This window comes from Patiria miniata, unplaced genomic scaffold, assembly GCF_015706575.1.
Source record: "Patiria miniata isolate m_02_andy unplaced genomic scaffold, ASM1570657v1 HiC_scaffold_18, whole genome shotgun sequence".
Taxonomy (NCBI): domain Eukaryota; kingdom Metazoa; phylum Echinodermata; class Asteroidea; order Valvatida; family Asterinidae; genus Patiria; species Patiria miniata.
In genome coordinates this window covers 16,416,333-16,443,989 of record NW_024037056.1, presented here as the reverse complement: position 1 = coordinate 16,443,989, position 27,657 = coordinate 16,416,333, and the positions used below count along the sequence as shown (strand labels likewise).

Genomic DNA, 27,657 nt, shown 5'->3' with positions numbered 1-27,657 from the left:
GTAACTATAACCTTTCGTAATCGCAGAGCTTTGACACGTACTTTCTCCACGGTTGAGTGACACATTCTGCATGGAGTATTAGTTCTATTCATCCCGAGTTCAGTAGTTCATCCAAATCCTCCTGATTCTACACAAAACTGTATCCTTGATTGTGATAACCAGGCCACGAATAAAGTTAAGCGCCATTGGTTAGTCGTGGCGACATGATATGCGCTCGCCGTATATAGCGAGTTCATTACATGTGAATATTATGAGAAAGTTTTGCAACCGCGCGCAGACTGTCCAAAAATCGAGACAGATGTAGATAGCTAGAAGCTGTCTTCTCGCACGTGATTTGTTAAAGGAAATGACGTCGAACACAGCTCTTCAACGGGTAAGTAATTCAAGATTAAGCCAGGAGAAGCCAGTACACAAATTCCTTTGGTGTCAATCGAACTGAGTACGGAGTGGACTCCAGTGTACATTTGAATTGTAACAAGATTAGTACGTAGCCAAAGTGTCAATGGTTCGCAATCTTGTTAATGCACGAGGGGTACTGTGTTTTTAGGGACATTTGCATTACAAAAGAGGAGACAATTTTAAGCGCGATCATAAATCTTTCATGTTTGCGTTTGAGGGGCATTTTTGTTTTCATCTCGAGGAGGCACATTTATGACCGTGAGAGGGGCACTTTTGTTTGCCTGGAAAAATATGGATGGGTGGGGGCAAATGCCCTCCCCCTGCATGGAATGACAATGGAAGCTTTTGCTGGATGAGAATTACAGCTTGGCACACGCACGCATCTAAATACATATGAGATTTTAATCATTTGAGTCAAGAAATAAAGTGTGGCCTTTATTTACGGAGGTAGTCCATTTATTGGCCACATTTATGGGGCTATAGGCCTACGTGTATTTTGAATGACTGGCTACATCCAACACGGTGCCAACTTTTGACAGTAAGCACTTTAATTTCATTCTCAACATTTCAACAGGGATACCGAAACAATGGCTTCAGTCCGGACGAGGAACTGGATCCATTCTACCAGTACCGAAGGCCCGGCGGGGGTGCCGGCACCAGGAACGCCCTGCCGTCCTACGGTTCCAGAGACCGGCCAGCATTTCGTGGCGACCTGCTGCCGATTCCCGATCGCAAGGTTGGGCGCAGTATCTGCATGACAATGGCATTCTTCGCTGCCTTGGCTGTTATTCTGCTTGTTGGCCTTGGAATCTTTGTGGCACTGTACTTTTCAGGTAAAGTCTGTGGTGCCTATGATATTTAGATATCAACATAAATCGAAACTAACAAGGACATGGCTGATCTATTCAAGGGCGGATCCAGGGGGGGGGGCCAAAGGGGGCCATGGCCCCCCCCCAAAACGAAACCAATTTTTTTTTTTTTAATGTGACATCGCAATAAAGGCAGGCAATGAGTACACCACCAACTTTTCCTCAAAAAAATTGGTTAAAGTGGTCAGAAATTGCCTCAGATCGCACCACAGAGCATCTAGAATCCAAAAAATTTTCGGGGCCCTCACGGGCCCCGAACCCCACGCCGTAATTTTTAGACCCACTTTATTGGGGGGGGACCAAAATTTTTTTTGGCCCCCCCCAAAATTGTGTTCTGGATCCGCCCTTGGATCTATTCTGCTGAATAGAGAGAGGGGTCAAATTATTTGAACTCAATTCCTCTGAATTGAAAAGAGACTCCAAGTTTTTTAGGTAAGTCTGTGCGTGCCTGATGATATGTAAATATCAGTTCAAACAGGAATCGAAACTAACAAGGACACGGGCGGTCTATCATTCTGTTAGTGCTGAATGGAGAAATGGGTCAAATTTCAAATCAAACGTTTTTAGTCAGCAGTATTTCCGAAATTGTGTTTTTCATCAGATCTATAAGGCATATTATTGTATATCTTTCAACACCTGACCTATACTAACTGAACATTACAAGTGTTATTATGGCAACATAATCTCTGCCTATTTGAAGCAAAGTCGAAATATTGATGGCAAAAAGAATTGCAATTTATTACATGTAATTTTTCTTGTATCCATTGGAGTGCATCATTATTGAATTCAAAAGTGAGGATTTGAAATTTGCGAGCTGAAAAGGCAGGAAAAATGATACAATTATTTAGAATGACGATATAATTGCCAGTCTTAAAAAAAATAATGTCGTCACAATTAGCCATAAAATAAAAGGTTTATGGCCCAAACATCATCATTGGCCATTAATTATTTTTTGATTAATAGTTTCGAATCTTTATCCAACACACTCCTTCAATTATATCTTCATTGTGATTTTCTTGTGAATAGGTTTGCAGGCTGCAGACTACAGCAGCACGGCAACACCTCGTACAGGTACATGACCTGTTTCCTAATCTGTTTCGTTTCCCAAATGTCACTCCGACTTTTATAAAACACAAATTTGCCTCAACAGCCACAAGCTTACTTGATGAAGTAGTCGTTATTTATAGAAGATGATATAGACTTTTTCTCCTTTTGTTACAGTCAAAATTAGCGTTAAAATTGTACTGTATTGTGTGACAAACACAGACAATCATTCATAAACCGTCACGTTGGTGGTTTTAAACCGCTGTTAACGCACAGCTGAGAAGTGTTTAAACCGGGAGTTTAAATCTCAAAGACAGTAATTCATTATTCAAAATTATTATTAATGGTAATTTATAAGATTGATTTGCACCTGACTATCTTTTTATCATTTTTTTTTTAAGTTGGATCAACGTCTGTTGGTAGTGGGACTGGAAGAACGCCCTTATCAGGTATGAGTGCATACGCTTCTTCTTAAAGCCTATACGCGGTCCACAAAGAAGCATCTAAAATAACAATAATACGTACAACACTTCATTGGCATAATCCACTTTAGGTTTTAGAACAGTATTTTTTCCTTTTTCATTTTCCAGTCGTTGACAAAACTTAAATTCCTTGCAGATGATTAATTGCTATAAATTAGGCCTACTACACCATTGTGAAACGTTGTCTTGTAAAAAGGTACCTTTTTCCTTTTTTGTAGGACAAGTGTCAATAGATATGATACTGACGATTGATAGGGATTTCCGAAGTGAATACAATGATCCAACTTCCGCGGAATACCAAGAGCTAGAAAACACAGTGGCAACATGGGTAAGACACATAGGTTTATATGGAGTCTTTGGTGTGGCCTTATTAGAATAAGTCCAAAGATCGAACCTATCGCATGATTTCTGATACACGTCGTCAATGTTGACAATTCGGCATTCCTGAGATGCACACGCCACTTTCATAACTTCTTGAAATGTTTAAAAATATTTTAAGTATCCGTGGTTCTAATGATAGTGATGTTAAACATTTTATAATGCTTTTATATTGTTGTCTGATCAGGTTGACTCGCTCCTGAGAAACAGTGGTGTGATGGCGGTCTACTCACAAAATCAAATCATCGGCTTCAGGTTAGATCACAATCAAAGTTAAAGAAGTATCATCGAAATAGGCGATTCAAGTTGTTTTTATTTGTCAGTTAATGATCCCTAATTAATCAGTTTCTGGAAATGATAATAGTTTCTGGAAATGACCAGAATTTAGAAGTTTTTACTGCGCTGGTGTCACGCTCACGCGCATATAGACCTACTGCACGTAACGATGACCTCATTTTTTTTCTATAAAACATCCTGGTCTATACCTACCAAGTTTCAAGTTCAACACACTCAGACTTGCAGGGTTGGTGAACGTACCAAGTGCCTGGGCAAATTCATCCCAATGTACCCGAATTAACAAACAATGAGATCTGTTTATCCGTGCATGACGATCAAGTGGCCTGGTTTGTTTTGATACCTTGATTTGATTGTGTTTCCAAAAACATTAGTGAAGGGAGCGTTCTTGCGGCTCTGAGGTTGAGGTTCCGGGAGGCATTGATTGACGTTCCGGAGGTTCCATCTGACCTGAATGCGATCCTGCGATTGTTTGTTGACGATGTCGAAGAGATCATCAGAAATGCAATAGATCAACCTGGGTGCTGTGCAGGGCTTGATATCATTCGAAATATCGTCAATTCCGGTGAGAAAATTAAAAAACAACAACAACAACAACAAAAACAAAAACAACAACAACAACAACAACCCTCCCCAACACAACTGAAGTTTACTACTTTTGAGAAACTGACCTTTGGACGCGCTTACGAAATTGAAGTTGCTATAGGAGTCAACTTTTCACTCACATAATATATGTGTGTACCTGTCTTCTTGAGACTTAAAGTGAGATATATACTCAAAACGAGTGCAAATTAGTTGTTTCCAACTGCATGTACAAAAACTGATTTGTCACTTGGTCTTTCATTATATTGTGGTGATGTTAAGTAAGTTCAACATTTTCTATAACTTAAATTTGTACGCCTACATTATTAATTGACCCATAAAAGGCATAAGATGATCCAGTTTTCAAGCGTGTTAATGTGTGTGACTTCATAATTTGGACACTGTTGCAGCCACTATCGATCCACCACCCGATGAACCGATTGATGGTGGGTCTCCAATAACCGTGAATCCACAACCTACGGATCCACAAACTTCTGCACCAATGGTTCCACAAACTGCTCCACAAACTGATCCACCGACTGCAGCAGCATCTGAGGCACCAACTGCTGCGCCAACTGATCCACCAGTTGATCCACCAACTGAACCACCAGTTGATCCACCAACTGATCCACCAGTTGATCCACCAACTGATCCACCAGTTGATCCACCAACTGATCCACCAGTTGATCCACCAACTGATCCACCAGTTGATCCGCCAACTGATCCACCAGTTGATCCACCAACTGATCCACCAGTTGATCCACCAACTGATCCACCAGTTGATCCACCAACTGCTCCACCAGTTGATCCACCAACTGCTCCACCGGTTGATCCGCCAACTGATCCACCGGTTGATCCGCCAACTGATCCACCAGTTGATCCACCAACTAATCCACCATCTGATCCACCGACTGTCAAATCAACTGATTCACCAACGGATCCACCAGCAAGCTCAACTAAGCTGCCAAGTGCTTCAACTACTGGTCCACCGATTGATCGATCCAGCACACCATTCGATCAACTGATTCCAACGATAACAACTCCCCAAGCTGAACCCACCACAAACGAAGCACCGAATGCGACATTTTCCTCCACAAGTCCATCCATAGAATCAACTCCAGTACCCCCAGGTATATATTTTTTTTCTCTGCTGTCATTTTGTTTTTAAAAACTGAGAAACCAAAATCCTCAAGGCCCTAAAACTGACAATTATTTTCCAGTGAAATTAAATACGATGATTGCATAGTGATGTGGTTCTTGTTCGAGGGGCTGGTGTTTGGCTAAGATTTTCAGGCTGAATAGTTCAGCCTGCTTTAAAGGGACACGCACGATGTTATTCAGCTATATTTGAATGAAGAACTTGTGAAATGTGAAACTTTGTGACCGAAAAAATGTCGGAGTTATTAAGCAACCCGGACTTGATTTCAGGGTACTATCACACAGCGGAGTTATTCAGTATGCCTGTGTTTATCATTTTTTGGAAACATTATTTTCGATGGAAATCAACGTGATATGGCCCTTGACATTTTGTGAATATGGTATTTTATTGGGTCCTCTCATACTTCAGCAAAATAAGTAGGAAATCAAAGTCGTACAATAGCAGCTACATTTATGACGCACCGCTATTTGAAGCAGTTGCGTGCTAGACACAAAGGCCAAATATAATTTGATTGTGGTAGTCAAGTGATAACTCCTTCCAATAACGCAAATCCTTATTTTCTTGGCAGAGGATCCGTGTGCCAGCAATGACACGTGCAAGAATGGAGGGATCTGCAACTCGACATTGGACGGTTTTGTGTGTGAATGCCTGAGCGATTTTGTTGGCCTTCAGTGCGAGTACCGAAGTAGTAAGTCGTGTATAATCCAATTGTTGCTACTGGCGTGCCGTACCGTTGCTGCAATCCCATACAAAATTGATATCCAGCCGTAACACAATGGACCCTCCTTATTTTCCAAATCCACACTTACCCGGATGTGCTATCTATCATTATTTAGGAGTGTAATAGTGGTCAGATGGCTGACCAGTCTACTAGTCTTGTTAACAGGATGATTGACTACCTTGTTGTATTACATTGTATTACACAAACACGTGGTTCTTGTCAGGGGGCTGAGGTTTGGCTAGGATTTTCAGAGTCAATAGTTCAACCCAGACTTAAGCGCTACTTACGACATTCTTTGCTGTTAGAATGAGGAACTTGTGAAATATGATTTTTTTTTTGACAGAAAAATTTAAAAGTAATAAATAAAATAAGTAAATCGGACTTTATTCTAGAGCTCAGTCACTCAACAAAGGGTTACCATGTACATGCTTCAACTTCAAGTCATTCAAGAATGAATTTGAAGCAGCATCCAAAAAGTCAAGTAACATAAGCAATTGATTTCAACTTCCCTCTCTTTTTCTTTTCCCCCAGATCCTTACAACCTGGTCTTAGTTGCCGATGGTCCTCGGATCTATGTCGCGCCTGCAGACACCTTCGACTTCACCGCCATCCCCGGACTAGACAGGGAACTAGGAAGAGCCGTTGCCGTCGACTATGACCCAGCGGACGGCATGGTGTACTGGACAGATAATTTGAAGATGAGCATTTCTCGTTCACGATTGGACGGGACTAGCGCGAACGACCTCATAACTAATCTCCAGAGTAAGCACTTTGATTACACAGTTAATATTACATTGTGCAAATTGTCACAAAACGGGATGTTAGAAAATAATACACCACAAAACAGGCTAAAGTAGGAAATAACTTTTCGTTGGAAGTGACCTTCGTTCATTGTTTTCTTCAAAATGACAGCTTGCCAGAAAGAATAATTTTACAGGGAGTTTAGTCCCATTACTATCTTTAAACTAAGTGTGCTTTTCAAAAATAATTTCGTCAGTTACTTTTTGGATAGCTGCAAATGATGGACCTTAGCTTAAAATGGCAACATCGAGCTGTGTTCTCCCAGGGAGCTCAGGTTGGTGTGGGGGAGTCAGGTTGGTGTAGCGGCACTTCCCTCGCCTTCCACCGCTGTGGCCCGGGTTCGAATTCCGCCCGGGGGGAATATATTGTGGATTGAGTTTTCAGTCCCTACCTGATTCCGTGGGTTTTCCTCAGAATACTCTTCTGGGCTTTTCCTCCCACCTCTGAAACTTTAATTTCTTCACATTGTCTTCTCTCTACAAGGACCCATGGGAGATCAGTGGATTCCACTGAATGGGCTACCCAGTTAAAAAAATAAGAAGAGCTGGGATAGTCAGTAATGTTTCATTAACAGGGGAAACTGTAGCTTAACTTAAGCACCAATTCTGGTGTATAGATGCACTTTATAAATACCCAATTGATATTATTTTGAAGTTCCTGATGGATTGTGTCTGGACACTGAGCATCGAGTGATGTTTTGGACCGACAGAGGTAGCGATTTGATTGAGCGAGCTACCTTTGAGGGCATGGAGCGCTCTGTGGTATTGAATCTGGCAGACGAAACCGCCGACTTTGTTCAACCTAGAGCCATTATTGTCGACACCGTGCACAGGTACATACACTCATAAAAGCTTCCGGGTCACTCAATCTGGGTCAGGTTTGACCCGACACTCTTCTTGGTCGACAGTGTTTAGAGTCAATTGACACCTTAAATCTTCGGGGTCACTCAATCTGGGTCAAGTTTGACCCGACACTTTTCTGGGTCGACAGTGTTACGAGTCAATTGACACCTTCGTAAGTCAAAATGACAATGATTTCTGTCAAACTGACACAATTCTGGTCGACACCGTGCACAGGTACGTACACCGATTAAATCTTCCGGGTCACTCAATCTGGGTCAGTTTCGACCCGACGCTCTTCTGGGTCGGCAGTACGTGTTACGAGTCAATTGACATCTTTCTTTGTCAAAATGACAATGATTTATTAGTATTGTACATGATTTTGAACCATGGACCTTCACCAAATCGTGGACCCCATTATATTGCCCCCTATTGTTTAAAATCATCAGCTGAATGCATTATAACTTTGGGCAGGAGATTCCATACGTTTTGTAGACGATTACGAATCACCCAATCGTGGACCCTATTGTCCTTTATCAAAACCATCAACTGAGAAAAATATAACGTTCAGGATTCCCTGGATATACTTAGAGTGTTAAAATTTTCACAAAATAAGTTTTCAAAACTGTTTCATGATTCCTTTGATCAGTAACCTGTATTGGACAGACTGGGGCACGTTGCCGAAGATACAACGTGTAAGCACCAACGGCACATCTCGAATTGTACTAGTCGATACTGGACTATATTGGCCCAACGGCCTAACCATTGATCAACAAGGTATGTAGACTTTGGATATCTCGGATAGTTATAATCGATACTCGGCTAATCTGGCCCTGTGGAATTACCGTTGACCCAAGAGAATGTGTAGGGTTTTGAATTGTGACATTATTGTATCATGTGCTTGGACACTGTACTTCATTGGTCTGAATATAAAGTTATATCTGAGACAGTCAAAGAGATTGGAAACGTATCTAATCGTGACGTTTCAATTTGCCACTAACGAAATTAATACTCATTCGATTCAAATGACTAAAAATTTCAAATGAATGAAAACGGAAGATCACTTGCTTTTTGAATTCAAACCCAATCTCCTAATGAGATGAATTAACAAAAATTTGGACGATTAAAACCCTTCATGAAATTTATAGGGGCAGATTTTATCATTCAGTTCAGCAGTCGAGCCAAATTGAATTATCTTTCTATTAAATTTGAATGGTACAAGTGTTAAATTAACCTAGTTTGGTTTCTGTTATCAGTTTTTTTTGCGTGTTCATTTTCTGTTGTTTTATTTTCAGGCGGTCGAGTCTACTGGTGTGACGCCTACTACGACGCGTTTGAGTCGGTCGACCTTTCTGGGCAAGACCGACGCCTCCACGTACAATTCTCGGACCAAAACGTTCATCCGTTTGACGTTTTCTTCTACCAGAACTACTTGTTCTGGACCAGCTGGTTACCAAGCAATGATCTGCTTCGTCTGGAGCTTGATTCTCCATCAGCGATCCTGAAGACAGTTGGAAACGTTGACTTTACTCAAATTGCTGGACTTCATTTTTACGATGGTAAGTATAACCATTGTGGTGCGGCCGTAACTTGAAAAGTACATTGAAAAGTAAGTGATTTGAATGATTGTGATATACTAAAGAAAGCTTATTAATCTGGCTTTCATATCCTAGATTTTGAAAGTGTTACATACAGGACTTTATTAAAAAAATAGTACTGCCATTTTGGGTTTCCTTTTGTTTTTACTCACCCTGTTAAGACTTCATTGCATTGAGTGTGTTTGTTGACGATCATTCTTTTCATGTTCGAAGAGAATCACGCCAAATAGACGATTTGCAGATTAAAACAGCACAAATTCCTTTGCAGACAAAGACCCAATCTTCTACGGTTTCTTCTTCAAGTAATTTGCATCGAACGATGCAATTGAAATAGCAGTTTCCCGTAAAACAATAAAAAAAAAGTTCCTATACCATTTGGGTTTCCTTCTTTGTTTACTCACCCTCTATACATGTACATTTTTGGGTTGTTTTTTAACCTTACGAACAGGTAGGTTTGCAGTTACATACCATTGTTTGATTTCTGGATTACTGGATCTGTCCACGTAATGATTTGAGGAAAACCTTGTTTTGCAACATTATAGATAAAGAAGTTTACTGAAAAGAGGGGAGTTTATAAGCGTGCAAGATTCCCAAACCGTTAGCATTGTGACTTTTACCGTTGAGTGATTGAAGATTACAGCATCTCGTGAACCTGTGGAGATAGGCAGGTTTTATAAACCATTTAAAACTCATTAGATATCCCGGCAACAAGACTTGTTTGTATTATTTGTTTTAGATAACTTCGCCAATCACAGTTGTGTCGACTCCAAGCCTTGCGGGGTTGCGGAGAGATGCCGCCAATTCTCAACCTCGTACCAATGCGTGTGCAGGGATGGTTTGGAGGGAGATGGTTGTCAACTTCTATGTAAGTGTTACAGGTTGAGCTAGATTTCCGATTCACAATGCAGGGCGCCATCCAGAGGCAACGGAGAGGTTTTTTGCGCAATGCCTTGTGGGGAAAAGTCGGAATGTGTGTGCAGTTTGTAACTTTTTTTAATGCGCCTATAAAATATTTTTTCCCAGCACGTGTGATGGAAAACATCACTGTAGGCACAAACGAGACTGTTCAAATCACTTCGCCGGGTTATCCAGACAACTACCCGAGGAATGTTGCCGTCACTTGGGTCATCCGCACGGACGAAAACTGGAAGATTCGCTTGCTCTTCCCGAATCAAGACCCCAGCATCAAGGACGTCTGGCGTGTCGGGAACGGGGAGAATGTTAGTGATTCCTCGAGTCTCGTGGCTACGTGGGTGCGAGGCGGTGATATATCAGATCTTCTCTCGGAGGAAAATACGATGTGGGTTTCGCATCGAAAGTTCTATCCCATGGCGGAGAGAGAAGCATTTGTGATAGCTGCAACGAGTGTGCCTAGCTCAGGTAGCTTATCGGGTGTTGATCAATGATTTTAGCGATTTGAAAATGCTGAAACTGGATTTAGAAACTGAAGCCAAATTCGTCGATAAAATTGTTTCAGGTTTCTGGTTGATTCCATGCTATTATAAAGCCATTTAAAATGCAAAGAAATCATAAACAGAAGTTAGAATAGTGGCATGGATGGGCAGGTCGCGTATTTTTTTTTGCAGCATACATCTTATTTTAACCAATCACATCACGCACCCTTAAACATGAATATTTATCACGCTGTGTGGATGGAAGACACTTAGGTTCTCGTAGTGTTTTCCCTTAATAATTAAACTTATTCCAACCAACAAAAAACATTGATGGAAATGGACATAGGGTCAAACCACAGATCTTGCAGTCCATAGTTCATTCCACTATCCACTAGGCTACTGTGGCAGCTCGACGAAAGCCGTTCTTTGAAATGCTTAATGTACATAACTGAGTGATAGCAATGATGTGACGTCATTGTTATTTTCTTATGAATAAACATCGAACAAGCTGAATAATCATGATCCATTGACGATGTGTGCTGCAGATAAAAACACCGCAGGCAGGTCAGACAGTAAGCCGACGCTCCTACTCGGTCTCCCCTTACATGGGGAAAACATGTAGTTACATTTTAAGCTAAAGAAATTCATGAATTGGTGCTTTGCAAAACGTTACCAACTACCAAATGTATATTGTGAAGTAAACTGCTTATTTTTTTTTTTATTTATGATTGATATATTTTCATTAACAATGCTGCCTTAAATTACAAAAAATCTCATTGAATCCTAGAAAAGCTAACACTGTACTGTTACACAATTATTTAATCTGTCTTGAAATTTGGTTTATCTTAGGCAGTGTACGTGCAATAAAGTTGCTGAAGCATATACAAAAGACCCATACAAAATCTGGTGGAAGATTTTGGTGCAAGTTGTTATAATAGATGGGAGTAAAAGCCTTTTTTTGACCTCTACGTCAGTAAATAAAGGCAGACTCTATTTTCTTGTCATTTTTTAATGAAATACTTATTTTTTTTTTTTACCAAGAAACTCCAAACTGTGGCGTTGATGAGTTCGAATGTGGAAACTCGGTCTGTCTTGATGGAGATGTAGAGTGCAACTTCTTTCCAGAGTGTGCAGACGAAAGCGACGAACTAGAGTGCGATGGTAATCTGTTAAAAACACACTTTTTTCAACTTTTTTTCTTATTGAAAAGAGCTAGTTTCAATTGGACACAATAATTTTACTGTTTCTACATCATACAAGTTTCTTTTTAAGTTCGTCTCTAATCCCAATGTCTATCACAACTGCAAATGTATTCTGTTTGTCTTATGAAGCACAATATAGTGTACCAGCTAACTACAATTGAAAAAAACAATCACTTTCTCATTTTTGAAGGTCGCAACTAAACTGTAACTACCCAAAATTGGGTTAACCTTTACCCAATTGTTTGGGTTGGAATTTCTGTTACATTCAACCAAAACTTGTGGTCATACAAGACTAATTTAATTTGGTCTTGTATGACGTCAAGTTTTGGTTGAATTAACGGAAATTCTACCCCAAACAATTGGGTAACGCACAACCCAGTTTGAGTAGTTGCAGTTTTCACCCTTGCTTGGGTAAAATTAACCCAGGCAATTTTCAGTGTATATTAAAAACTATATTTCAATCTCATAGTTTTTGTGTTTAAATGAACTCCTAATCTCGATGCCTGTCGCATATATCTATTTTGCTGGCTTAAAATATTGCAATGCCAGAGTTTACCACCCAAAATTTAAACAAAATCGTAATTTTTCTTTGACTGTTTCATTTTGTAGGTTGTAACACCACAAGCTACATCACTGCAGCTTACAATTCATCCTTCTCAATTTTCTCAACCGCTTCTCTGAGAACCCACGACGATTCGTCTTGCTTCTGGTCCGTCATCGGCCCCTCAGATTCACACATCGCCGTCCACATACTGCAGTACCAACTGGAGGCAAACGCTAGGATTATTTTTGGATACTATGACGGGGGGTTACCAAAATCCCTGGCTGATTTTGGAGAAGGACCACTCGATCCTAGGCATTTACTGTTCAAGCGGGATTCCATCCGTATTTGGTATTACGTTAATGCTTCATCTTCATTCCATCTCGCCATTGAGGCATTACGCCCGAGTGGTAAGTTGTTACCTACACTCTTAAAAGTCCCGGGATTAAACTTGACCCGGAAAAGGGTCGTGTGGGGCCTGACCCTTTTCCAGGTCAAAAATGACACTTTTCCGGGTCAAAATGACACTTTCCGGGTCAAAATGACATTTCTCCGGGTCAATATGACCCAAAAAATGAGTCACAAAGTGTAATTGTTACCGAGAAAAGTGTCATTTTTGACCCGGAAAAGGATCAGGCGCCACATGACCCTGGCCCCACATATGACCCTTCGCCGGGTCGTGTGGGGCCTGACCCTTCTCCAGGTTAAAAGTGACACTTTTCCGGGTCAAAATGACCCGGAAAATGAGTCACAAAGTGTAATTTTGACCCACAGAAGTATTTCTGACCCGGAAAAGGGTTAGGGCCGTTTTCTGTGTCAAGTCTGACCCAGGACTTTTTAGAGTGTAAAGCACTTGAAGTTGGAGGCAAACTGCGGTTAACCAAACACTAATCAGACTGAAAAATGCAAGGCGTGCTCATATGAAAAAAAAAGAGGATTTTGTTCTCTCTCTCTCTTCCGGTGAAGTTCTGGTAAGGCTTGTTTGACAGCTTCGTTTCTCATTCATCTCCACAGATTATGTTGAGTGCGAGGTGTACCCATATATCTATCTCCATGATGAGGCCTGTGACCGTGTTCTGCAGTGCCCGAACGGGGATGACGAAATGAATTGTGGTGAGATGTTTCAACTTTTGGTTGGTATAGCGATGACGCCCAATTTCGATGATAAATTATGTTAATTTCAACCCAAGGCTCGTTTCAATCATCTTCGCACACTGGATCGCCTAGCAGCAATAGGCCCTAGGGTCGTTCTTAATAACATTGTATACATTTTGAAAACTGTGTCTGAAAATCTGTAGCATGCAAAATCAGGTCTAAATCAAGTGACTAATACGTTTTACGTAATGGATTATGCAAGGTTTTGGTGACCTCCAAAATACCAAAAAAGTTTTGTTTATTTTTTTCTCAGAGTGTCAGCCAGATGAGCATCAGTGCCAGAATAGCATCTGCGTGAGTCCTGCCGAAGCTGACTGCAACGGAATGGCGGAATGTCGGGATTACTCGGATGAAGGAACTGCGTGTTATGAGGGTACAATTTAACCCATCAAAACTGCTTCTTGAAATGTTGTAACCTTTTGTTTTGATCCGCGCGCGCGTCGTACGCGCGTGCACGCATGTCGAACTGTGATTGGTCATAGCACCATATGGGGCGTGGCTTAATCCCAAATTGCTAATTCTTTTTACACTTTCAGGTTACTGCACAGCTATTGAGGACAACCCGTGTGCAGCCGTCCTGCCCTACAACATGACATTCTTTCCGAACGACTTTGTACTCTCCCTACGCAACGCAGAGGACCTCATAGCCGAACGCCTCGACCAGTTCATGACCAACTGCTCAGCGGACGACAGGCTCGCCCTGTGCATGTCGATGTTTCCCGAATGCCCGCGCTTCGGTCCCGAACGCAGGGTGTGTGCATCGTTGTGCTCGGATGCAGTGCAGTGTCTTGGTTTGGGTGCGAACTTTATGGGCCTGCAATGTGATGTTTACCCAGACAATGGCGTCTTGTCAACCTCTGATGGTTGCTTGTATGACGATGCTGGTATGTTACCAATGTTTTTTTCTACAAAGTTAAAATCACTGTTACATGTAATTTACTACACTACAAAACAAGATATTAATCAGCTGTTTCTCGTTATCCTGTCCTATTCTGTGCCTAATTGTAACCTTTATGACCATAGTTAGCATAAACTCCTATCAACTCTGATTACATTATTACTGGTATGTTTATATGTAGGCTTATCAGTGCATTCATTTGTGTTGAGAATTGAGACGGAGTTTACGGTTGCACAATGTGACAAATCTCTTTTGTGAGTTTGTAAGGTTCCGGAAAGTGCCGGGGAAACTCAACGCTTAGATTCGTGACTCCTGATCAGAGGGTCAGGGGTTCGAATCCAGCTGCTGGTCATGTGTGGTGTCCTTGGGCAAGCCACTTCACCCCACTTGCCTCTCTCCACGCATGAGTATCAATGGGTACCGATATTAGCTGGGGAGTAACCTGCGATGGACTGGCATCCCATCCAGGGGGAATAGAAATACTCTCAGTTGTTTCATACTACTGAAACCGGAGATGATGGTACACAGTGTCTCGTGACAGACTTTACTTTTTTACTTTTATATCTTTACTCCGTGGAACACCTGATGCATTATCTGTATATTCCTCCTTTTAGATATCTTGGGCATCGGTGACTGTGGGCGTCGGCCAGCTGCCTCTCCTGATCTCAATCCGTATAGTCGAATTATTAACGGAGCCGAGTCGCACATCGCCAACTGGCCGTGGATTGCGTCCATGCGCTGGCCCGGGGGATACCACGGATGCGCTGCAACGCTGATTACAACGCAGTGGGCACTCACAGCAGCACATTGCGTCCCATTGTTAGTACCTAATTTTAGGCTCTTTCCAGGGCTCAGCCTTCACTTTAAACTAGGGTCAGATTGACCCGGAATCTGAACCAAAATTTGCTCAGTCCTTTTTCGGGTCAAAATGACACCTTCCTGAGTCCAAATAACAATTTTAGTTTGCTACCCCCTAAAAGTCTTCTTTTTTTGACCTGGAAAAGGACCAAGTATAGGCCTAAAATTTAAATTCAAATTCCTGGTCAATTTGACCCATGCGTCCTCTTCGTGTTTGGCTGGTTTTAAACAAGATGTTTAAGACTGGTGTCGGAGGCTTGACGCTAATAATGACCAGAGCTGAAGGTGTATGAGCTAGCGGCCGGCACGCGATCAAGCAGACACAAGTTCCCTGTTTATTCCAATTTGTTTTTTATTCCAATTTTTTATTCTTTTTATTCAGCCATGTTTTTGTTCCTATCAGACGAATTCAATTGAAAATGATGTAATTAGTTTTCTTCATCGAAACCAACAAACTTTGAAGATTACATTTTCGAAACCAGAATTGTATTGTCCCTGTTCAGGGGCCAGCTTTGTTGTTGGCTGGCTTCAACACTTCTGGTTGGTGCTTTATCACTCGTTAAAGACCGGCCACGTGACGGGCTCTCGACCAATAGGAATTTGTAAACTGTCTTTGGTGCTTATGAATAACCGTTAAAAGAAACATATTACATCCTTTATTGCAGATTGCCTAGTCTGGTGTTCGGGAGTTCGACTCTAGTGCTTCCGCCGAACTACCCCCACGTCCGCGGCATCGCCAAAACGGTCCCACACCCCAGATACACGCTGGCTAGTATCATGGACGACATCGCGCTGGTGAAGCTTGCTGCCCCTGTAGAGTTTAGTGACACCATCCGCCCAGCTTGTCTTGAGTACGAGGGAGACGAAGAGGAAAAATACGACAAGTGTCATGTCGTTGGCTGGGGCCTCACGGAACACGGCAACCGTAAGATTGCATTTTCTCAATCTCCTGGGCCCGATTCTTAAGAGTTCCTCGACATAAAATGTTGTTAGAAAACGTGACCCAGCATTTCAAAACTTGTACCAGTTACTTTTGAAATGTCTTTAATGGAAATCAATGTAAATATTAGGTTTTGCCCTCCACAACCGCATTATAAACTCTGTATACTGAAAGTATAAGAAAGTGAGTAAAAATCACCCCGGTTGGGATTCGAACCCACAACATCCTGCTTTCTAGTGCAGACGTCTTACCACTCGACCACCGAGCTTGCGGGATCAGTTGGCTGGTTCGAATCTGATATACAGCAGCGGGTACCGTCATGAAATTACTCATAGTTTGCCATATTCAGGTCAATCCAAGAGATTAAATATAAAAAAAAAGCAGAGTCACCTGTTCTTCTGCAAATGTACAACTGACTAGTGAACAAAATATCCTTCCGCCTCATTTCGTTGGCTCCGGTCACAATATTTGCGAGCTAGTCCGAAACTATGGCAGTTGATAACCAAGTACCCTGCTTCAAAGAGATTAGTCACAACGAACCATTGTGATTTGTCCCCGTTTGTATCACAGCTTATAGCATTTCACCAGTGTTGAAAGAGGGGCGTGTGCCTTTGGTAACACCGGAGGTGTGCAAGAATTTGATCAAGAACAGGCTGTTCGTCTCGACTCACCAGATCTGCGCCGGCTTGGCGAGAGACCGCAACGGAACGTGCCATGTAAGTAAGTGGGTCGCCGGCAGGGCCGATTTATTGTTCCGTAAGCCCGACGAACCAATGTACCGTAGGCCCTATAACACAGTATTCCGTATTGGCTCCACTTTGCTATATAGCACCGGCATCAATGTTGATACTAAGCTGTACAAAGCAAGCCAGACCAAACGGATACCTCTAAAAGCCTGTTGGCAAACTTTACACATTAATGTTATGTGCGCAGCTTCGTCGGCGTCAACTGGTGAAAATTAGTTAAAAGTGCTATATAATTATCCATTGTTAGTAGCGATACTATGATTACTGTCTTGCTGTCTACTTCGAGAACGAGTGCCATGAGTTAGCACCCATAGAATGCCAGATGGAGATGCAACAAAATGTTTACTCTGAATAAGTGTGCCCCATCTCTGCGCTGTCCGGCCTTGCATTGCGCCGTGTGATCACCTAGAAAGTTGAAATTTCTCACACTGATAGTTCATTTACAAGAATGGAGACAGATGACATGTTTGTCCCTAATTAGCTGGTTAGCGGCCCACTTATTAATCAATTGGATACTTTCACTTAAACATTCTGCGGCAAAGAGTCATGCAGCAACATGGCCCGGCAGCCAGTGCCCTGGTGCAGGCCAATTGCATAAACCTCCTTAAATAGGCGACACTAAGCTATAATGATTGTTAACCGACGGTTTAATAAATACAATAGCACCTCCAAAATTACTTATGCGCATAGCAACCAAAGTACTATACCATTAGCAACCAAAGTAATATTTCCACGGCGTGGTGTGTGCAAATGCATGCTGGTGTGCGCGTTGCGCGTTGTGCGTAGCGCGTATTATTCCCAAGAGAGCGCGCCGCAGACTTGGGTTCAAACATTTCGTGAAGGGGTAGTTTTTAAGAGAGAAATACATTTTCCACCAATTTTGTATTGAAATTGAAGTTTATTTCAACTGCGTTCAGATTTAAATAATTTAAAATATTAAAATGAAGCAGAATCTGTGGGTGAAGTGTTATAAAACAAATATTGAATGCCTTATCTCGTGGTGAAGTAAAACTAGCCTCCCTCGGTGATCCATGGACCATTCTATTTTCCCTCGGCTTTGAAACTCTGTGTGATATTGGTTTGCCACAGGGAGATAGCGGCGGACCGCTCATCTGCCAAGCTGCTGACGGACGCTGGAAGTTGGTAGGAATTACGAGCGCTGGAGTCATTTGTGGTGGAGAGGACACAACTGAGGTGTATACCAGAGTCTCCAAGTACATTGATTTCATCCGGCACACCATAGCATCAGGTAAACATCTTAAACTCATCTGAACAAAATACGGGAAAAGCTGCGGACATTTTGTATCCACATTAGGCCCATTTGTCTTGGGTTATGTGTTGCAGGATTCTGAACAATTTCCTAGATTCTTTCTGCAATTCAGCAATTTTTGCGGACCATAATTTTATGACATGAAGATTTTAAAACGCTATTTAAAACGTAAAAATATTACGATTATTCGGTCGGTAAAATTACTAATACCCCAATTGAAAATTGCAGTTGAGACCAGTGATTGTTTTAACTGGTACAAGTTGAACTAGTTTATTGGTTCAACTTTTACCAGTTAAAACCAATCACTGGTCTGAACTGCAATTTTCAATTGGGGTATAAGTAATTTTCTTTTAACTTGTTTCGCTGGATTTTAACTGGTATAACTGGGTTTTTTAATCGGTTCAGCCAATCCAAAACCTGTTAAAACCACCAGTTATACTAGTTTAAAGCCAATCACTAATGTCTAGTTGAAATGTTTTCAGAAGAAATGTTCACTGTAATAATTGGCCTAAAAACACCTAATAAACTCCTAGAATTCTGTTACTGCAGACAGTGACGATTGTTCGCCGGACGAGTTCCAGTGTGGAAATTCTGTGTGCATCGGTGAAGACAAGCAGTGCAACGAATTCAGAGATTGTCCGGACGGTCTGGACGAGGCTGAGTGTGATGGTAGATTTGTGGTTTTTTTTCTTCAAATAAAGTTTACCTGCTTCAATAATCTCCATTTCTTTATACCGTTAAAGTTGGTAATGGAAAAGCGATTTACCGAGACCCATTCCTGATCAGGCATTGCGTCAATCTGGGCTAAAGTAACGGTGTCATATGAAATTTGGACTCCTATGAAACCTGGTCTCTTTGACCTTATATGGACTCTACCTCACACATGACCTGTTCATCATTAAAAGGCATTCGCAATACAATCAGTGAGTCGGTATTTCGTACAGTTCCATTTTCACAACAGGACGACGGAGAAGGTAAAGGCCTTGTAAAAACAAAAATGCAACTGCCTCCCAGTTTTGTCGCTGACTCTCCAGTGATTGATTGAAATCTTTGAACTTAAGAAACCACCACATAGGGATAGGTGCATTATAAGTATTTTAAGGTTGGACAAAGAAATTGACTGCCAGGGGTTTGAACCTGCGACCTCCAGATTGCCGTTCCGGTGCTCTACCAACTGTAGCTATCTGACCCTATGTTGGCGGTTCCCAAGTTAGTCAATGTCTTCATGAACAGCAATCCGGAGGTAGCAGGTTCAAACCCCGTTCCAGCCAATTTCTTTGCTCAACCTTACAATAACTGAACACTTGTTAAGCCTCATACCCTTAGAGTTTGTCTCTTGTTTCGAAGGGTGCAATACGACCAGCTCCATACAAGCCAGCTTCAACTCGACCTTCTCCATCTACTCAGCACCACCGTTGAGGTTCAACCTACAGCAATGCGTGTGGTACGTCAGGGCGCCAGACAACGCCCATATAGCCATTCACATAATAGACTACCACCTTTCGGCTGCCTCTTCCGTCTCTTTTGGCTACGGATGGGAGCCCCTTTCCGAGACCGTCGAGGGGATTTTGAGAGACGGACCTCACGATAGAGGGCACTTGGGCTTTAGATATGATCGCTTGTGGATCTTTTATTTCCCAGCTTCCCCATCAGATTTTCATCTGGGTATCCAAGCCGTTACCAGTGATGGTAAGTTTAATTTCTATCACTCATGTTTAAGTCGTGGAGCACTCGTGGAGTGCTGTGGCCTCGTGGTTAAGGGCATTGGATTCGTGGTCTGCGGGTAATTCTGCAGGTTGTGGGTTCGAGTCCAGCCTGGGGTAATGGTGCGTGTGCCCTTGGGCAAGGCACTTTGTCACTCATTGCTTCTCTCCACCCAGGAGTACTGTGAGGACAGAGATGGTTATTGTGATTGAATTAGCTTCCTTGCGCCTAACAGGCTGCATCGAGCTGTACTCCCCAGGGAGCTGAGATGATATTTGGAATGTTTCATGGGCCCAGTGAGCAGCGTTCATAATGATGTAGCGCCTTGAGCACCAGTCCTGTTGGATACGTGCGCTTAATAAATACGCACTATTATTATCATTAAGTTAGTAGATAATGTTTAGAAGAGCACACGGTCCAAAAGGACTATTGACAAAGGAAGGAGACTGATATGACTAGATCGAGCTTTTTGATGAAGCTCTTGAAAGACTGGGGTTTGTTGGATGATGGGAGGCACGATTGTGGCAGAGAGTTCCACAATTTGGATGTGCGGACAACAAAGGATGATGAGTAGGAAAGGGTGTGATTCCTATACACTGCAAAAATTGCAGTGTTAAATTTACACCATTTGGTTTCTATATAGGACCATCTGGTGTTAAATTTTACTGGTGTTGACCTATATAGATACCGATTGGTGTTAAATTAACACTGCAGTTTTGCAGTGTAGTAATGGAGACTGTGAAATTGTGAGCATTGTTGGCAGATCTGGGTGTGCTGGTGAGTAGGTTTATGGTGTAAATCGAGGACACTCACGTGTAACATCGTCAATGAATTGAGGACAGGAACCAAATCGAGGACGACCTCGATAAGAAAACCCAATGAGAGCTGTTGCAAAAAAAAGTACAAACAAAGGAAAAGGGAAGAGGAACAATAGAAAACTCTGATTAACACCATAAACAAATGTGGGCGTGTTCATCTTTTCAAACCGTGGACAAAAAAATACCAGACAAGAACAGAAAACAATATTGTCCACGATTCCCAGCATACGTCCACGATTGAGGTCGTGTACAAAACCTACGGCAGTCTTCCTAAAAAGTTAGAGTACAAACAAAAGAGGGACAACAGGACGTCCACGATCGACGGTGTGAACATGCGGGTGTGTGTATGTGAGAGATTTGTGCATGATGGATTTCAGTTCATGTGAACAGTGACCAAAGTTGGAGTGAGTTTGTGAGGCTTTCTTTGCTTGACAAGACAAATATCAACTTATGTCACGCTGTGCAAATGATCACAGATTACCTCAACTGCGAAGCTCACCCATATATCTACCTGAACAACGAGAGGTGCGACCGTGTTTCGCAGTGCCCCAACGGTGATGACGAGAAAGATTGCGGTAAGATCATTTTGCTTGCCTTAGAGAGGGCCGGCCTGTCCCATGTGACATTTTTTTTTATCAAACTGGATAAAATGGTATCGTGATGCCAAATTTCAGCAAACTGTTCTCTTCTTCGCTGCTGGTGTATCTCTCCAAATGTGATCGGTGTAAAGTGGTGACATTAACTGTTAAATGTGGAATGACACGCAAAAGATGCTTACATTTTGGGGTTTCCTGCCAGTTGTACATAGATATGACGTCATATGACATGGCCTATAGTCCACCTTGTACCAATACCATTGACAGCCTGACTCACTTACTGACTCACTGACCATACAGGGCGAGTAAAAAAAAACGAAACCCTAATGTCGGAACCATTGTTTTAGGTGAAGATTTGCATGTAGCACTTTTAAAATCTTGGATATGGAAGCTCAATTCATTATAAGCTTTCTTTTAGTACAAGAATCATTCAAATCTCTCATGTAATTTTTAAGTTACGTAATTTAAAAACAACCACCGTTTTAGAGTTCTGTCCACGGATCACAAAAAGGTAAGTGTTCTTTCAGCAAAACGAAAAAAAAATCACATAGGGATGTGTGTGAAATATTTTCACTTTGCTGAAAGAACGCACACATTGTGAACCGTGGACAGAACTTTAAAACGGTGGTTGTGTTTAAGATTCTGTAACTTGAAAAGTACATGAGTGATTTGAATGATTCTTGTACTAAAAGAAAGCTTATGAATTGGGCTTTCATATCCTAGATTTTGAAAGTGCTACATGCAGAACTTCACTAAAACAATAGTCCCGACATTTGGGTTTCTTTTTTGTTACTCACCCTGTAGAGAAAGGGACCACGGATCTAGAAAGTACCACTCCGCAAATCAGACTGTCTAGACGAATTTAATTTTTTTAGAAGCCCATGATGCCGAGGTTTTATGATTGACATTCCTCCCAAACTTTGAATTTTTTTTTGTCATACCTAATATACAGAATGCATTGCCGAAGAGCACGAATGTGGCAATGGTATATGCGTGAGTCCTGCAGACGCACAATGCAACGGCGTGGTGGAATGTGCAGACTTTTCGGATGAGGGACTTGATTGCTACGACAGTGAGTTCTTTACGATTTGCTTTTGTAAAATTCACTTAGTCCAGACTTATCTGGTTCCACCCTTACAGCCATCCAAGAGACATATCTTTGTGTTTTATATTGGATGATGTTTAGTTTTTGGATTTTTATCTACCGGACAAGTTTAACTGTAGATAAGGTAAAAATCTCACTGTCTCTTTAAAACGGTTGTCAAAGAATGAGATATAAACACCTTTTGTAGCATTATCAGGCTTTCTATATGTACATGGAGAGGTCTATGTAAGGCTAGGCCTATATCTTATTAACCAATGGGTATGCGACAAGTGATGTAACTTTAATGTTCACAATCCTATGGAAGAAAGTGATTAATTATATTGGAAGATACACCTCGACTCCAGCAATGTAAGATTTGCACTCTAGCTTTGTTTATATTTCGAGTAAATACACTTCATGAAGTAAAATACAGAGGTTCAACGAACTGCTAAGATCTGAGATTTAATACAAAATGGTTGATTATTTGCAGATTACTGCGTGGAGATCGCGAATGCTGTGTGCTCAGCCGTCTTACCTTACAACATGACGTTCTTCCCGAATGACTTCGTGGTATCTCATCAACAAGCTAACGACTCCATCACCGAATACCTGCCTCAACTCACGACCAACTGCACCGAGAGTGAGAGACTTGCTCTGTGTATGTCGTTCTTCCCGGAGTGTCCTCAGTTTGGTGCTCAACGTAGAGTCTGCGCCTCATTTTGCCTGGAAGCTTTAGAGTGCATCGGATTGGAAGATGGCGCTACCGCACTGCAGTGCGGTGTGTATCCTGACAGAGGTGTATTGTCGACACCAGAAGGTTGTAACTACGATGATAGAGGTATAACACAGCTCTAGCAATGCACTTAGGCCAAAAAAAAAACAGTTCTGCTTCCGGTTTCCCTACCTACCCTATTCTGACAGCCCCTACCCTAATTTTTTTTATTGGAAAAATGAGAAAAAAACACCCAAAGTCATCACTTTATACCTCTTACCCTTGACTACATGCAGATGCCTCCATAAGATCGTACAAAAAAAATGGCAAAAAAAAAATTCCCTACCTACCTAGGCCTACCCTATTTTCGAATGCCATGTAATCGGAAGCAGAACTGGTTTTTTTTTTTTTGGCCTAATCAGTAGACCACGATCTTTTTGTATTTTAATTGGGTATCCCGAGTAGAACAAATGCAGTTCCCTCCAAAATGGCCGTTGTGCAACAGGTCTATGTGCCGTTTGCACTGTTGGATTGAGAAAGTGCATGGCAGCCTGGCATGCTTTGGCTTGTCATTGGATTCTCACATAATATCTTTTTAGGTTTAGCTAAGAATCTTAAAATCTCTGAATTTTTCTTGCCTTCTCTATGTAACGTAATTTGTCTTTATTTTTTTCGGAGCTGAACAGCCCTGGTTGTTTGAAAACCAGTAATAATAAAAATCAATATATGAGGTGGAGATGTTAAGATTTGTTTTACCATTTGCCTATTGCCATTGTGACTAACTGTGTCCCTGCTGGTCGACTGATTTATTGTCCGTCAGAGCTCTCACTAAATAATTATAACAATTGCCTTATCCAATTCGGCTAGGCAATTGCTACCCTCTGTTTGTAATGAACCTCTTTAATTCGGGCTATTCACAATTCAGTGCGCCACCAAGAGTTTGCCACAGAGAGTTTATTTTTCCCAGTGCATTTTGGGAGATGGTAGACAAATTCGCAGCGCGGGACATTTGAAATTGTTAGTTTTTCCGGTCATGACGTTTCGTAAGCGTATGATTCAAGTATCTGTTTGTGGTTTTTTTTGTAAGGCAACAGAACGCTATGCCCCAATCAATGACAATTAGTTCAAGTTGTCTACTGACACTCGTTCCAATGGGCCATGTTTTGTCGACCGTAAACTTGAAAAAATGGACTCTCCACGGCAAACTCTTTGTGGCGCACTGCATTGTGCCCGGATTGGACCTGTTTACACTTTTTTTCTCAGATATTCTGCAGACAGGTGAATGTGGCACTCGCCCCGCAGCCTCCCCGTTCTTGAACCCCTACAGTCGGATCATTGACGGGGTCGAAACTCACATCGCCAACTGGCCCTGGATTGCTTCGTTCCGGTACCTGAACGGCTTTCATGGCTGCGGGGCCGTCCTGATCAAACCACAGTGGGCCATAACGGCCGCGCACTGCGAGTAAGCGTTTCTCTTTGTTCAATATTGTTCATTCCTTTACCTTTCACCCTGTTACCTTTCACCCTGATTGACTTGAGGTTGGTTTCTGATTGACTTCAAATTGACTTGTGATTGAATTGGAGATGACTTGTGGTTGACTTATTGTTGACTTATGGTTAACTTGTTGTTGCCTTGAGGTTAGTATATGTGGTTGAATTGTGATTGTTTATGATTAACCTGTGGTTCGCTTCTGATTCACTTGAAGTTGACTCCTAATTGACTTGAGATTGAATTGTGGTTGAATTGGAGGTGACTTGTGGTTGACTTATGGTTGACTTGTGATGGACTTTTGGTTGACTTGTAATTGACATTTGGTTGAGTTGTGGTGTTATTGTGGTTGACTTATGGTTGACTTGTGGTCGACTTATGGTTGACTTGTTATTAACTTTTGGTTGACTTGTGTTTGACTTCTGGTTGAGTGGTGGTGTTTTTGCGGTTGACTTATGGTGGACTTGTGGTCGACTTATGGTTGACTTGTGGTCGACTTATAGTTGATTGTGATTGACTTTTGGTTGAGTTGTGGTGTTATTGTCGTTTACTTAGGGTGGACGTGCTGGTGACTTATGGTCGACTTGGGGTCGACTTATGGTTGACTTGTGATTGACTTTTGGTTGACTTGTGATTAACTTTTGGTTGAATTGCGCTGTTATTGTGGCTGACTTGTGGTCGGATAACGGTTAATTTGTGATTAACTTTGAGACTTGTGGTGTATAGTTGACTTGTGGTTGACTTGTGATTGACTCATGGTGACGTTAATTGACTTATGATTGACTTGAGAAGTTGTGATTGACCAGTCAGTTGCCTTGTAGGTGACATAATGGTTGACTAGTGATTGACTTGGGGCTGGCATATTGTTCACAAGTTGAATTGATGTTGTTAATGATTCACAGTATCCCTGACATTGTTTACACATGCGCTACCTTAAGGGACCCAGGTATATAGGGACGAGCTCCACCGAGTTGCATAAGAAAGCACACAAAGCATGTCCTTGTGACTTGTGATTGACACGTATGTGTTTACTGTGGCTGAACGACCCAGGAATCTCCTCAGATTTTAAACATCGATTATCTTTTTTCTTTTTTTACCCGATAGCGGTCAGAGTTATTTAGTATTCGGCATTTCTACACATGAGCGTCCCCCAATGTACCCCCACGTCCGACAGGTTGTCAAAAGGATCAGCCACCCTGGCTGGAAAGGGTCTAACTACCACGACGACATCGCGCTCCTCAAGCTCGACACACCGGTACAGTTCACCGACACCATCCGCCCAGCTTGCCTCGAGTACGAAGGGAATGAGGAGGAGAAATACGACACCTGCCATGTCGTTGGCTGGGGCAAAACCGACGAAGCACTTGGTATGTTTCCATCCAAACTTGTTCAGTACCATTGTTAGATATCTGAATCCAATCCAGTAAAACAGTGCTTGGTTGCTGTACGCACTGCTCATGATGACAGACTCGAACCAGCTTGCCAAGCCCGGTGGTCGAGTGGTACGCTCGGTGGTCGAGTGGTACGCTCGGTGGTCGAGTGGTACGCTCGGTGGTCGAGTGGTACGACGTCTGCACTAGTAAGAAGGAGGTCGAGGGTTCGAGTCCCACCCCATGCAGGGAGCTAATTGTGTGTGTGTTTTTTCGCAAGCTCTCTGAATATGAATTAATGATGAAAGTCTAAACCAAATGGAAATATTAGGAGTGCTATGATTATTATTCATAAGGATGAGCTAATGCCTCTTAAAGCAGATAGATCTACAGTGCTTTAGTAGAAGAAATACTAGTTATTATACAAACTGCCAGTAATTCTAATTACTATTGAGACTGCATATTAGGAAAAAAATCTTTTCCTTTAATTATCATCACAGATTGATAAGAAGTATAAAGGTGCATTTAAAGAATCTTGGTAACTAAAGCACTACGTCCAGTTTTAACCAATTACTTTACAATACAAGTAACTACTGTTATACCCGCAAAGTTTACAAATAATCAACGAATCACAATCTTTCTTTCTGGAAATGTACACATTTTTTGACTGGTTCCTTATGTATCTCTTTTCACAAAGACACCACTTCGCCGGTTCTGAAGGAGGCGCGGGTACCACTGATTCCACTGGAGCAGTGCCTGAGTTACGATATCAAAAGGTTCCTGTTTTTGTCCTCCAGTCAGATTTGTGCGGGAGTCGACGGTGGAAATTCAACGTGTAGGGTAAGCATCACAAGTAACAGATTCCAAGAGTGTGCCAGTCTCGACGTTGCTTTTCACGTGAACGTCTTGGTACCAGACACTGACTAGCAGGGCCGTAAATCTCAGGGAGCTAGATGGGCTTTTGAATCATCTCCCCACTTTTTTTTGAGATGAGAAAAAAAATGCGGATTTTAAGGTATTTGTTCGTACATCCCAAAAACTAAAATGTATTCAATCGCACTGAAAAGTGAAGAAACAAAGTGCCAAAACTTTACAAATGCGCCGTTTTGATGTGAGCGCGAGTAAACATCTTTAACCTGAAGAGCGTCCCAAAGTGTGGAGCGCCACCACTTGTCCGAACAAGGTACCGCGGTGTGCTGCAGTATCCCTTTGAAGCTAAGCGTTGCACACCAAGATGGCTGCCTTGCAAAGCGTCTATAGACTCTGTTTAACATACTGCCATTGATTCCTTACACAGGGAGACAGTGGTGGCCCATTGATATGCCGGGGCTCAAACGGACGTTGGAATTTAGTCGGACTCACGAGCACGGTAACGGTTTGCAGAGGGTTCCAAACTCCTGCTGTTTACACAAGGATATCTCAATATATTGATTTCATCAGACGCACAATCGCGTCAGACGGAGAATAACATGCTGTATGTACACTCAATCAAAATAGAAAGTCCCCCTTCTAATTCTTTTTGTGTAACTTAAAAACTAATGAGCGCCTCTCTCTCAAATAACGAATCAGTACAGGAACTATAGCAATCCAGCCATACTCTTCATCTGGCCCAAAACAGTGATTGATAATGAATACGAATTTATGCAGTTTATGACAAATGATACCGAAAACAGTGTCACTTGTGTATACGTGCAAGTTGTGTTTCACTCTCACC

At 41.9% G+C, this 27,657-nt stretch overlaps 1 protein-coding gene across 1 annotated transcript; it reads left to right on the top strand.

Annotated features, from left to right (window-relative positions):
- The first annotated feature begins 66 nt into the window (after positions 1–66).
- On the top strand, positions 67–27,657 carry LOC119724891. The gene is made up of 33 exons (XM_038196191.1): positions 67–373; positions 974–1,232; positions 2,295–2,339; positions 2,714–2,761; positions 3,013–3,122; positions 3,360–3,427; positions 3,841–4,031; positions 4,459–5,178; positions 5,776–5,895; positions 6,460–6,690; positions 7,384–7,561; positions 8,218–8,345; positions 8,864–9,127; positions 9,903–10,031; positions 10,190–10,546; positions 11,602–11,721; positions 12,372–12,713; positions 13,318–13,416; positions 13,712–13,831; positions 13,995–14,342; positions 14,971–15,175; positions 15,880–16,139; positions 16,725–16,870; positions 17,990–18,149; positions 18,720–18,839; positions 19,518–19,859; positions 21,169–21,267; positions 22,241–22,360; positions 22,863–23,210; positions 24,348–24,546; positions 25,678–25,940; positions 26,641–26,783; positions 27,241–27,657. The coding sequence occupies exons 1-33, from the start codon at positions 347–349 to the stop codon at positions 27,409–27,411; spliced, it is 6,480 nt and encodes a 2,159-aa protein (XP_038052119.1). The 5' UTR covers positions 67–346; the 3' UTR covers positions 27,412–27,657.

Bases quoted from the DNA above. Each gene is read 5' to 3' on its own strand.
- LOC119724891 (XM_038196191.1), top strand. From the start codon at position 347: ATGACGTCGAACACAGCTCTTCAACGG. The intron at 3,123-3,359 runs GTAAGACACATA...TTGTCTGATCAG, and splicing joins AAAACACAGTGGCAACATGG to GTTGACTCGCTCCTGAGAAA. The intron at 19,860-21,168 runs GTAAGTTTAATT...AAATGATCACAG, and splicing joins CCAAGCCGTTACCAGTGATG to ATTACCTCAACTGCGAAGCT.